This window comes from Nannospalax galili, unplaced genomic scaffold (assembly GCF_000622305.1).
Source record: "Nannospalax galili isolate Female #2095 unplaced genomic scaffold, S.galili_v1.0 scaffold44, whole genome shotgun sequence".
Taxonomy (NCBI): Eukaryota; Metazoa; Chordata; class Mammalia; order Rodentia; family Spalacidae; genus Nannospalax; species Nannospalax galili.
The window spans coordinates 905,663-919,691 of NW_008355789.1; the positions used below are offsets into that span (position 1 = coordinate 905,663).

Genomic DNA, 14,029 nt, shown 5'->3' on the forward strand with positions numbered 1-14,029 from the left:
TATGTTAATCAGTAGAGGTGATGAACATTACCATTGAAATCTACCCAATGACTTTATAGACATACACAGGCACCAAGGATCCAAGTGCAACCGATTATGACTAGTAATAATCAGATATATACAGATTAGAGATGCATGTGCCAACATCTCAGTGTTAGTAGCAAAAACAATGAGTCTTTCTGCAAGGAACAATATATTCTAAAATGAAATGGAGTTTTTTGTTTGTTTGTTTGTTTGTTTTTTGGTCTTTTTGAGACAGAGTCTCCCTGTAGCCCCAGCTGTCTTGGAACTCACTATGTAGACCAGGCTGGCCTTGAACTCACAGAGATCCACCTGCCTCTGCCTCCCAAGTGCTGGGATTAAAGGTGAGTGCTACCACGCCTGGCGGATATCTTTTTCAAAGGTTAAAAACTCATTCAATTTTATGTCTTACAAGGCTTATACTGAGTTCAATATTGTATAACTATTAATTCAACTGTGAACCTAGAAACTTACAGCCACTTGTACTCTTGCTCTGGAGTGTGTTAGTGAATATGTTAAAGCTGTAATGAAATGCTTCTTCTAATCATATAGTTATTAAAAAAATTTTTTTTAATGATTTAAAAAAAAAAGAAAGAAGATTGAGTTCTTCCTCCCACTGGCTCTTTGTCCTTGAGGAATACTTCCTCTTCTCTGTGCCTCTGTTTTCAAATGAGTAAATCAAGTAAGTTGGAATGAATGAGCTCCAAGCCCTCTTTTCAAAGAATCTACAGAGTAGATAGGGAGAGTGGTCAAAGTTTAGAAGACCCATTAGAGCATTACCAGAGGCCTATGCTCCCTAAGGAGGCTGCCCTCCCAGCCACTAGTTGAGTGACCAACAGATAGACCACATCTCCTATGAGCCAGGCACTGCTCCAGGCTCTGGGAACCGAGATGGAAGTCAAAGTTCTTGTCCTCAAGAAGTTGACAATTCCTATAGATATCCAGGTTTCCCACACCTCCAACCAGAAGCGAGGTCACCAAACATGAGACTGGCAGCTTTATTTCCAGTTGCAATGAGCCAGGCACTAGTTTCAGAGTGAAAAAGCTGTCAAGGAAATCTTTAAGTCTTTTGGGAGAAGGTCCAGCGGCCTGCCAGGTCTTACTGTGCAAGTGAAATCAGAGGGCAGCAAGTGGCCAAGTTCACCCCATCAAAGCAGCTGAGTCAGCTTTCAATAGGACATTTCCTGGTCTCAAGTCACCAAGCTGCTTGTAGTCCCACCCAGGGCAATCTGCACCCAAACAATATGACCTCAGGAATTCAGAAGACCTCTGAGGATCCTACTCCCAAGTTAGAGCAGGAGGGACTTGCAAAGGAGGGTAACTGGCAGGTGAGGCAGTGTGTTCACAGGCCTCATCAACCAAGAGAAAAGGAAACCTATTCCCAGAGACCAGGACACAGCAAAGAACAAAATTTAAGTGGTCAAATGAAAAGGCTTAGATTTCCTCCTCCTATAGGCGCCTGCCAAATCAAGACTGGCCTTCAAAGGAAAAGAAAGGGAATAAATTAGCAAAACACCTATAAAAACCAAGGTAATGGAATCCACGATCTTTAACTCAGACTGGCTTAGTGGTAGCACATGCGCAAGCCTTATGCAAGTCAAGGATAAAGCCTTGCAAATACATATCTGGACATTTGGACAGGGTCCCATATGCCCATCAACACCAGGTCCTCAGATGCTAGAGCTTCCCGGCTCCGAAGCTAGCTACAAATGACTTTTAGTATTACTGGGTTCCACTGCATTCACATGCATGATGTGAACATCCCCAAAGTAGCCAGGGGATCAACATTCAGCTTTGTAAGGCTGGCCCTTTCCAATCAAACTTCTGTCCACCCCAAGTTATACCGCTCTTTGCACTCCTGAGCTGGCTGTGATAAAAGGGCCCCAAATCATTGCCAACAATCTATTGAAAAGTCAGATTAGGATGTTCAGAGGCTAAGAACATCAGTCAAGTTGTAAACGCCTTGATGAGATCATCCTCTTTCTTCCCCAGTGTTCAGCCAGAGCCTGGTACCCAGGAGTACCCTCAGAGTTCACTGACAGTGACTTCCTAAATGAACCAGTGATCTGCTTCATCCAGTCCAGATACACTGAGATAATGGCTGAGGGGAAGGCAGCCAGAGAATCCACCAGATCACGGTGTCTAAACCACACCTCCTATTCAGGGGTGGCCTCTAAGTGAAGGCTGCAGAAAGCCACAGGGGTCTGTACTTGATGCCAAAAGTCAAGTTCCCAAAAAGGGAGGGAAAGAAAGGAGCAGAAATATGGCAGGAAGGGACGATGCAGGAGGGAGGCTGGAGAGATTTTTTTTTTAATTTAATTTTTCTTTTATGTGTATGAGTGTACTGCATGCATGCATATGAGTGCAACCGTGTCGTGCAATGCCGCGGAGGTCAGAAGAGGGTTTTGAATTCCCCTGGAACTGGAGTTAAGGACCATTCGTAGCCGCCATGTGGGTGCTGGGAATCGAACCCAGGTCTTCTGCAAGAGCAGTCAGTGCTCTTAACCACTGAGCCATCTCTCCAGCCCCTGGAAAGATGCTTTTTAAGGCACATCTGAGGCAGGAATATTTACAAACACTAGGCAGCATGTTTGGATGGCAGGCACACTGGGAAGCTAAAGGAAAAGCAATTTCTGAAAACATTTAGAAACATGTAGGCGTGTATTCCAAATAGAAACCGGGAAATGTGTCAGCAGTCCTGATTCTGCTTTGCAATGTAATGTAAATACCACATATCCTGCACCCTCCCAACCCTAGTATGGTGGAAGTCAGAAGAATCTGGGGCTGGAGAGATGGATCGGTGGTTAAGAGCACATACTGTTCTTGCAGAGGACTTGAGTTCAGGTCTCAGCACACAACTGCCTATAACTTCAGCTGCAGGATAACCAACGCCCTCTTCTGGACTCTGTGATACCTGCACACATGTGCGCATACTAACACACTGACACATACACATACATAAAAATAAAGAGATCTTTTTTAAAAAATCAATGTTTAAAAGGAGTTGAAGGCTGCTGGGATGACAAACCACAAATTTCTAAACATACTATTAAATATACTATTTCTTTAAGATTAAGACTAGCACTATACAATCATATGTGTTTATTTCACTCCTATTGTAGTCTGACAGTTTTAAGTGAGGCCATGTGTAGTGGTGCATGCCTATAATCCCAGCACACAGGAGGCTGTGGCAGGAGGTCTGCAAATTCAATGCTATGTTCAGTGTAAGTTTAGGTCAAAAGTGTGTGACACCTGCATGTGCATGTGTGCGTGCGTGTGTGTGTGTGTGTGTGTGTACATATGGTATCAAGATGACACACATGCACACTGAGGAGCAAGATGCCACCAGGGTGGTGAGAGCTCAGCCACGTGAAGAGGGAGACTGAGATCTAGGCCTATTTCTGTTTTGGTCACCAAATGCCTTCAAAGAGTTCAGTTCAGAGACCAGTTCTTACTGGTTTTGCTGAGGACACAGCTTATTTGGCCAAGTTCAAAGCTCTTACATACCTAACAAGCCTTTTAAAGCCTACCAATCCCTGTGAGGTTGGCATGGTCCATTAGATTGTACCAAGTCAGGTCCTGCATGTATGGTGTGGGGAACCTCTGCCTCATTCAGGCTGGTCACTCCCCACAGGCTGCATGCTGGGTTCTTACTTAACCAGCCAGATCTGGACACCAAATCTGAGCAAACTAAACATCCACTGCCACCTCCAGCCAAACCTGAGGACTGCACAGCCCAGACATTAGGAAAAGGCTAGTCCAGTCCCACGCACAGCTTAGCATTCTCACCCTGTCCTAGTGGTGGAGGGCCTACAAGCCAAATCCACCCATTGAATTTCTGCAGAAGGCGCAGTCAGAACACCTGTGGCTTTAATAAGAAGACTGGCAGTTCCAGGATGCCAGTGTGCAGCCTAGGCCAGGTCCCAAGAAGCACTGAAGAGAGCCATGCATCTGTATCCCTGTTCTGGACAATTTTTATCATATCACAGGGAAGAAGCCGCCATATTCCAGAGGCTTTATGCCAGTAACTACAGTGAACATGGACATAATTCTCTCACACTAAACTCTCATAACAACTCTGGAAGTTTGACATTATTATTACTGTAATTTTATAGATGCGTTTGGAGGGCACCAGAAAATGTTCTGAGATCTCACTATCTGGTTAAGCATTTAGAGCTTAAATTTGAACCCAGTTCTGTAAAATTCCAAAACCCATGGATTTTCTACAATCTTATATTCTTATCTTTAAAAAAAATGACAAAACCAGAATAGATTAGACACTGACTAAAATTCCTCAAGTAACCAGGCGTGGTAGCATTTAATCCCAGCATTTTGGAAAAGGAGGCAAGCAAATGGCTATGAGATGGAGGCCAGCCTGGTCTACATAGTAAGTTCCAGGCCAGCTGGGGCTACATAATGAGACCTTGTCTCAAAGAACAAACAATAGCTTCAACAGAAAAAGGGGTAAATCACCACATACCACACAGTACAACTCTGCTTCAGATAATGAGGCAGAATTATATAAAATAGTATGAAAACAACCAAAATACCTTTGGCAAGCAAGCACTTGCTACAGTTAAGGTACAATCTATTCTTCTGTTTCAAAAGACAGCTATGGTCATATAACGCTATGTTAGGATATATAAAAAAACACCTGACAAAAATTCACTTTAGTTGTGGTTGTCCTTAAAGAAGGGCCTTTCACTTTTTACGTCATATGTATCAAAAATATTAAAATGTATACAATAAATAATTTTAATTTTTTGAAATTATCCTGAGGAAATAATTAAGGATGCATGGGGGGCGGGCCATAGAAAAGTTTTTTTTTAAAGAAAAAAAATGGAAGGCTATAGGGAATCATTTAAGTAAACAAAAGCAAATTTAGGTAACAGTGCATCCGTATTATTTATCCACTAAATATGATGTTAAATAAAATATATTCATTTGTCATGAAAAAAAAACAATAATACAATAAGATTCCCCAAATTGTTTCCTTTATAGCCAGGCCTAAGCTATTACAGTCTGAATTTCTGCTTGGAATTGTGCTAGCATGAGTAAACTGCCTGTCCACCCACCACTATCTCAATGCAGTCAAGTGCCTCACAACAGTCCAGTCTAGCTTAGGCCCAGGCTCCAAGATGTCCCCACCTTGGAAAAATGTGACAGGTGAAAGAACACCAGTTGCTTCTTGCTGTCCCATTCCCAGAATGCTAGCTATCACCCCCACCCCCAGCACAAAGCAGAACTTTTCTTGTAGAGACTTATGAACTAGAAAATGCTAGATCAGAGGAGACTTCTGCCTAATGGTCAGGACAAACTAGCCTAGACAAGTCACACAGATGCTGAGCAGTCATATGATAACTGTTTACACTTGGCAGGGATTCGACCCACAACCCAGGCCATGTGGCAGACCCTGAATGCCATCCCCCAGAGGTGCTCCCCTACCCACCTGCTCAGGGTCCCCCGAGGAGCCTTAGTACCTCCAGCTCCATGGGTGAAACATGCCATCCCCCAGAGGTGCTCCCCTACCCACCTGCTCAGGGTCCCCCGAGGAGCCTTAGTGCCTCCAGCTCCATGGGTGAAACATGCCATCCCCCAGAGATGCTCCCCTAACCCACCTGCTCAGAGTCTCCCGAGGCGCCTTAGTGCCTCCGGCTCCATGGGTGATGCTGGAATTCTTGTTGGCAGTCATGGTCACGTCTGCTCTCTGCAAACCCAGAGCCCTGCAAAGAAGACAGAGCCTGTAAGCAAAGTTTCCACAGGCAGCCAGGAACACTTTAGACATCTTCTAGATGAACCACCATGCCCAGAAGGGTTTCTGTGGCAAGAGACAGAATCCACTTTCCCACCCCTGGCTTGTGGCAGGCAAGTCTGCAAGGTAGATTTTTTTTTTTTTTTTTTTTTTTTGAGACAAAGTCTCCCCGTAGCTCCAGCTGGTCTGGAACTCTATGTAGACCAGGCTGGCCTTGAACTCACAGAGATCTCTGCCTCTGCCTCCCGAGTGCCGGGATTAAAGGTGTCTACTACCACACCTGGTGCTAGAAGATCATTTGTTGCCTAACAGAAAATGGTTTTTGAAAATAAAAATTAAAAAATCCAACTCAATCTCTCATTTCTAAAGTTTCCCAAAATATTATAATTACACACAGCATTAAGAATTTTTGCCAAATTTTCTTATCTCCTGTCCTACTATTCATTATTTGTAGATAAATTTGAAACATCCTTTTTTACAAAAAGAAGTTTGCCTTGTTCTATGCGATAAATCTTATTTACTGAGCAACTCTCCCCAAGGCAAATGGTGATCCAGTGAAGAATAAAGCCTGTCCTCATGAGCTCACATCCCAGAGGGTAGCACACAGTGTAGTTTGTGTTTAAGATATTAGGCAGGGCTGGCTGTAGTGGCATATGCCTTTAGTTGGAGCACTCAGGGAGGCAGAGGCAGGTGGATCTCTGTGAGTTCAAGGCCAGTCTGGTCTATATAGCGAATTCCAAGCCAGCTGGAGCTACAGAGAGACCCTGTCTCAAAAAGACAAAAAAAAAAAAAAAAAAAAAAAATTTGGGAAAAAAGAACTGGGGGGTCGGGGGAAAGGAGTGTGGAGTCTGGGTGAAGGACAGAGGATAAAGAGGGTGTGGTATGTGACATAGAGGATGTCCATGGAAGACAATTCTGATAATGTGACACCTAAAAAGACACCATACAATTGGGAGCTAGAAGTAATAATCATATTTTCTTAATACCACAGGAATAAAATATATATAAGGTATTTAAATATTTACAAACTAAAAAAACAATTGTCATCCATGTACCATACACAGCTAGCTAATATGTTATCAACAACCAAAAGAACCATCCTTTAAGGAGTATTATTTTATAGCAAATAAAATATGAAATGAAAATAAAAATTAGAATTTAAGGGTACATTCAATCTGGAAAGGTAGAGATAAAATTATTTTGCAGATGGCATGATTTTGTATGTTAGAAAATTCCAAGGACTTCACAAAAAAAAAATCCATTAAACTAGTAAGTGAACAACACAGTTTTGATCTTGATCATTCCTCAAAAGCCCATGTGTTGGAGGCTAGTGGTGCCACTGGAGGTAGTAAAACCTTTAGAAGTGGGACCTAGGGAAAGTTAGACCATTGTGGGTGTGCCCTTGAAGGGGATACTGGCCACTGGCCCCTTCCTTGAGGTGAACAGGTCTCCTCTGCCATGTGTTTCCACCATGATATATTATTATACCTCCACAGGACCAAAGTGACCACGCACTAAAATGTCTGAAACCATGAGCCAAAATAAACCTTTCTTCCTTATAAATTTTTCTGCTATTTTTGTCTCAATAAATCAAAACTGACTAACATAGTAAGTTCAAGATAGTTTACAGGATACAAAAATCAATATAATTCTTTAAAAAGTTTTTGCTAATTTTATTACATTATTTATTTTATCTGAATATGTGTGCATGTGTATGTATGTGGGTATGCACATGTGAATGCCATAGTGCATACGTGAATGTCAGAGGACAATTTGATGGGAGTCCTCTCCTTCCACCATGTGAATCCCAGGGATTGAACTCGGGTCGTCAGGCTTGGTAGCAGGTCTCTTTACCCAGTGAATCATTTGGCTGACCTCATATTTAAAAATCAAAATTGGGGCCAGAAAAATAGCTCAGGGGGTAAAGGCACTTGCCATCAAGCCTGGTGACCTGAGTTCACTCCTCAGGACACACACGGTAGAAAGACAGAGCTGACTTCTGCCAAGTTGTCCTCTGACTTCCACACATGCATAGTGGGATATGCATGCACATGCATATGTGTGTGCACATATACAAACAAACAAATAATAAATAAATTAATTAAGAATTAAATGTAATAATAAATAGCAAGTTGTTTTTGTTTATGAGACAGGGTCTCACCATGTAGCTTTGGCTGGTCCGGAATTCACTATGTAGACCAGGCTGGCTTTGAACACATAGAGCTCTACCTACTTCTGCTTCTCAAGTGCTGGGATTAAAGAGATGTGCAAATGACCTGTCTACAGCTCAAATTTTAAAGTGGGGACAAGAAAGAAAAGAAAAACAAGGAAAAACAGGCTGGGGAACGTAACGCCGTTGGTAGCATGCCTGCTTAGCATGCATGAGGGAGGCCCTGAGTTCAGTCCTCAGCACTAGGTGTGGTGGTGCATGTCTGTAATCCCAGGTCTTGGGTGGTAGAGACAGGTGGACCAGAAGTTCAAGGTCATCTTCAACTTCACAGCCAGCCTGGAGACAGTGTTGGAGATAGTGGATAGACTGGTACTTGGGAAGAGGAAAGTATCCAGCACAGTTAAGGACCAGCAGCAAGCAGGAACACCAGTTCAACGTTCCTCCAAGATGAATTCTGCAGGTGCTTTTGAAAAAATGGACTGGCAAGACAGCTCAGCAGGTAAAGGTGCCACATACTGCCAACTCTGATGAACTGAGTTCAATCCCTGGGACCCATACTGTGGAAGGAAAGAACCAGCTCCCCAAAGTTGCTCTCTGACCATATGTGCACTATGCAAATGCACACATAATCAATGAATGAATGTAATAAAAAAGAAAAAATTTAAAAAGAAAACCAATAGTGAGCTTTACTTTCAACCTTTCTAAAGCAGAGAAAAGTCTTCCCTACTTGCTGAAGGAATGTAGCTTTGCAAACTTCGGTGTACAGTGTAACATTGGGAATGATGAAGAGTCATTTATCACTCGTACACTATCACCAGCCCCATGCCTAGTTAAGAGCTTGCATATGGCTCTGTGTGAAACATGGAGGACGAAGAGGCAGCCCCAGAAGCTCTGTCAGGCCAGCTCTCTGGGTCCTCAGGGAGCTCAGTGGTACAAAGAATCAACTTTGTGCCCATGGTTGCAATGATCACAGTAACTATCGCCACCCATCAATTTAACACCCAGCATGCTCTGTTTTTTCCAGGGCAGGCCCTTAGGGAAGAGGCAGAAGTTGTGTAGAAAGACCAGAAACTGAAGCATATTTAAAGAATATGATGAAAAACACGTTTCTTTCTCTGAATCTCCAGCGTTTCCCGCTCTAAAATGCTGTTGTATAGTTATGTAGGTGAACACTCAGCCAACTAGTGAAAAGAAAAAATGTAGCTGACTCTGACATTTGGGTGAGATAAGAAGAAATTTTCTAGCATGATGTAACAGAGAGGAACAGAAAAAAAGTGCTCCTCAGCCCACAGCAGGGAGTTGGTCATACAAGAGAGCAGTTGCTGCCATCCTCAAAAGTGGCAGGAAGGAGCTACTAAGTTAGAACAGAGATGCCAATGCACCATCATCCTCCTGCAACTTGTACTCTGGCCAGTCTACCAGGGCAAGAAGACAGACGCTGCCATCCTCAAAAGTGGCAGGAAGGAGCTACTAAGTTAGAACAGAGATGCCAATGCACCATCCTCCTGCAACTTGTACTCTGGCCAGTCTACCAGGGCAAGAAGACAGACAGCTTGGGGTTTGAGAAGGAGAAGAGTAGGCTTGCCGCTTACACCCAAAGCTTAGCTTGAATGCTCATAGCATGCTGGCTTTCTGGGACATAATGCTTCTCCCACTGCTCCAAGAGCAGCCTCAGGCTTGCCTCTATACTCTACTGGGGGGGGCGGAGCAGGGACACAGGACAACTTTTGGAGTCTGTTCTCTCCTTATACCATGTGGGTTCCAGGGACTGAACACAGATTGTCAGGCTTGGTGGCAAGCATCATCTCACCAGCCCTCCTCTCTATGTTTAGCTGGGTACCTAGCTAGTCAGGTTAACAAAAGAAGACATTCAAAAGAGATGAAAATGCCCAACAGAAGCAAGGGGAATGAAAAGTTGGTACGCTCTTGTGAAGGCCCATCCATCCACGGCTAAGCCTAGGCAGAAACAGCATACTGGGGGTGAGTGGGGGATCCCTTCAATTAACAATCACCAGTTTCTGAAGAACCTATCTCTAACAAACTACAGATGATTGTTTGAAGAGTTATAATCCATTTCAAAGAAACAGTAAGGTACCACTGGAGTGTCCCAGGCACCTGAGACACAGTAGGAAAACACCTGATATAGTCAGATAACTGCACCCAATCCTGCCATCAGCTGCTGGTTGTGTGACTTTGCATGAGTTTCAAAGACTTCCTTTATCAAAATAACAGCACCGGTAACAGCATACCCGACCTGCAATAATCATTGTGTCAGACACAAAGAAGTTTAACACGTGGTTTTTCTCCCAGATCATGCTTCTCTGGATATTTGAAAGACACCCTCTCAGTTCCTGAGCCTGAATCATTTTCACATTCCCTGGCATTGCCATTCAATTCGTTTTACCTACGCCAGGCACCACACAGTAAGCTACAACAAAAATGCTAAGATGGCCCTGCCTTGCAGCTCTCAAGGGAGAAAAGTTGGTTAAAAAGTAGATGTCAGAAAGGTCTCATAATTCTTGTTATTCATAGGAAGAGAATCTAAAGCAAAACTGAGCTGTTTATTAACACACATGCAGCTAGATTCCCTATATAATCTGTAATTATAATAGCTAAGGTTACAAGTATTTCACATCTATTAAACCATGTAATCCTTTGGACAACCCTGTGAAGTGGGTGGTATTATTATTATTATTATTATTGACTCATTTTATAAAGGATATGAAGAGACAAAGAAGGGAACAAGTCATTCAAGTCACATGACTAATAAGTAAAAGGCAGGAATTGGGACCCAAGTGGCTTGTACTGGGGCCCCAGCTCCAAGTTAGAACTCCATTTTGGCTTCAGGGGTGTTCTAATGCAATGCTTATCATTCTGTGAGGTAGACATAATACAGCCTTAATTTCCAACTACGAAATTTAACTACAGGGTCATTAAATGGCTGGTCCAAGATCACAAATCCAGTGAAGGGACACGGCAGGATTGTGGCCTAGATCTACCTGCCTTTACTGTCTACTTTCTTTAAGACCGATGGGGGCTTATTAAAAATGCAGAGTCTCAGTCCCTACCTCCACCAGCTAAATGAATGGGAATCTGTGGAGATAGGACTAGGAAAGCGCATATCTAATGAGCATTTTAGACTAGTCTTATACACCCTAAAGTGTGAAAGCCATTTGTCCTGCAACATGGTAAGGATCTGGGAAGATCTGAGAAGTCACTACTCACCACCTTCCCAAGAAGTTACCCAGCTGGGAACAGAGGAGAGACGGACACCTCTTCCTCCTCCAGCCTTCCTCTCCCGCCCGTAGTTGCTCTAACCCTGAAGAGAATCACTGGCCCTCAACAGCAAAGAAATAGGAACCTCATCTTAAAAGCGTCCTCAGTCCTCAAGCACTCCAAGGCTCCCTATATTTTAAAACAGCGCTTCCTGCCACCCACGCTGGTAGCCAGCCATGTCTTTCCTTGCTTTGTCCTCACTTCCAAACTCCTGGGAAAAGGATTTATACTGGAAGTCATAAACTTGTGGTCCACAAGACAAGGGCAGGTCTCATTTGGCTTTTCCTTTGTTTTTCAATAATCTGAATTAGTTGTCAAACATTCAAGAAGTTAGGTAGAAATAAAAATTCCAATTCTAGCTTCTGTTGAAAGATTAGAAAATCTGCCAAAACAATCACCATTTTTGTGCAGTAGTATCTGGTCAGAGCTGAGCACAAGTGGCCCATCCAGAGTGCGGCACTGGCACTCCCAGCCCTCTGCCTCCACCAGGCCAACTTCCCCAGCCCGCAGGCAGGCAAGTGTGCACCTCTGGGACTTGCATCCTAGCAGGAAGGGTTGAGAAACTAGGCCATAGAACAACCACACAAAACCTCCTGAACTAAAGGGCATGAGCAATGCAGGAGGCGCCTATGCCAGGGCAGGGCACAGCCTCCTGGCTGCCTGAAACCCCCAGACCCTCTGAAGGTTCCCGCTTTTGTTCAGATTATCTGGCAACACAATCCAACCTTCTCCACAGTAGCAGAGGGAACTCAAAAGTCCAAGACAGGTGGGTGCTCACAGTGCAAGCATGATGATCTGAGTTCCATGCCCAGAATCTATGTAAAGGTGGAAGGAGAAAGCCATCTCCTGAAATTTGTCCTCTGACCTCAACACCCATGCTATGACATTCATATGTATACACACACACACACACACACACACACACACACTCACACACACACACACTCACACACACACTGGCCCACAATAATAATAACAGTAATAATAATAGTAATAAAAACAATTTAAGCGCCAGGCGTGGTGGCACAAGCCTGTAGTCCCAGCACTTGGAAGGCAGAGGCAGGCGGATCTCTGTGAGTTCAAGGCCAGCCTGGTCTACATAGTTCCAGAACAGCTGGGGCTACAGGGAGACCCTGTCTCAAAAAGACAAAAAACAAACAAACAAACAAAAAACAAAACAAAACAACAACCAAAAAAAAAAACCCCAATAATTTAAACTTTTAAATTCCAAGAGGGATAGATTGGGGATCAATCTCTGAAGGGAGGTCTTTCTCAGGGATACCTAGCCTCTAAGAATGAAACTTCCTATCAAAGAACAAAAAATCTGTTTATTTTTCCTTTAATCCCTGCACTCAGGAGGCAGAGGCCGGAGGCTCTCTATGCGCTCTACAGAGGTACATAGTGAGTCAGCGATACAACATAGTGAGTCCCTATCTCAAAAAAAAAAAAAAAGAAAAGAAGATGGAGAACTACTGAGGAAGACCTCTGGTCTCCGTGTACACGTGCATGCACATGCACACACACACACACATGCACACACACACATACACACCCATTATAAAACCTAACAAAGGAAGCTTCTAAACTGTGGGAGTTCTCCTGACACCTACATCTCTCTAATTTCCTAGGCAATCAATTTTGTGTAGAGATTACAGGGTAAGGAGCAGCTCAAGGGACAAAAATGGCAACGAAGGAACCTGAGCTTTCTCTCATGCGTGGCATGGAAACTTGGTTACAGTCAGGGTCCACCTGCCCATTCATCCTGCCAAGCAAACATCTGCTCTGTGCCTACTTACCAACTGCTTCCTCATCTATAGCCCCTGATCAAGGAGATACAGATACAGCTTCCCAAGGAGAGCCTAGCCTTTCATTTTCCTCTGAGAGTCCCAGTGACTGATATTGACACTCCTTTCCCAAGAGGCTGAACAAATGCAACTGAACCAGAATGAGCTTTTGCTCTCCAGGACTTAACCCTCATCCTCAGCACTTCAGGGTCTTCAGGATCCCTACATCATCAGCACATTCTTCCCGAAGCAAGGATGGCCTCTGCTGAATTCTGCATGGAAAAGCTCTCCTGCTCCCAAAAAGAAGCCATGCACATCTCTCCAACCCCACCCACCCTAGTCCTGTCTGGCTCTCACATGGAAAAAAGAACTCCTAGAAATAGGCTTGGAACTTGACAAATAACTGTGACCCTTTTCCCCCAATCTTCTTGATGTTGCATCCTGCATCCTTTCCTCCCCATACCTCCCTCTCCCCCACCTACATACAGGGAAGGTCAGCATTAGGATGGGTCTTTGGCTCTGCTGTGCTTAGAAATAAGCAAGGGAAAGGAAGTGAGTGGGCGTACAGGGTGATTGGATAAGCATCAAATGCTTAAGAAAGGGCACTGGGGGGGAGGGCTAGAGAGAGAACTCAGTAGTTAAGAGCACTGGTTGCTCTTGCAGAGGACCCAAGTTTTGTTCTCAACATCCATATGTCGGCTCACAATTATCTATAACTGCAGTTCCAGGGAATCTGACACCCTCTTCTTGCTTCTGTGGGTACTGCACATATGTGGTATACTTACCTACATGCAAGTAAAATACTCATACATATGGAATAAAAATAAATAAACCAGGGGCTGGAGACATGCCTCAGCCATTAAGAGCACTGGCTGCTCTTCCAGAGGATCTGGGTTTGATTCCCAGCACCCACATGGCAGCTAACAACTGTCCGTAAGTTCCAGAAGTTCCAATGCCTCTGCCAGCATTGCACAAGACATGGATGCACTTACTTACATGCAGGCAATACACTCATACACATAAAAT

At 43.9% G+C, this 14,029-nt stretch overlaps 1 protein-coding gene across 3 annotated transcripts in view; it reads right to left on the reverse strand.

Moving 5' to 3' along the window:
- Positions 1-14,029, reverse strand: part of St5 (suppression of tumorigenicity 5) — a 183,158-nt gene that overhangs the window by 54,751 nt on the left and 114,378 nt on the right. For all 3 annotated transcript variants that reach the window (XM_008853439.3, XM_029556283.1, XM_017803303.2), the window contains one exon: positions 5,640-5,744. In XM_008853439.3, the coding sequence (XP_008851661.1) occupies positions 5,640-5,713 (74 nt within the window). In that variant the 5' untranslated portion in view covers positions 5,714-5,744. The remainder of the gene's footprint in view (positions 1-5,639; positions 5,745-14,029) is intronic.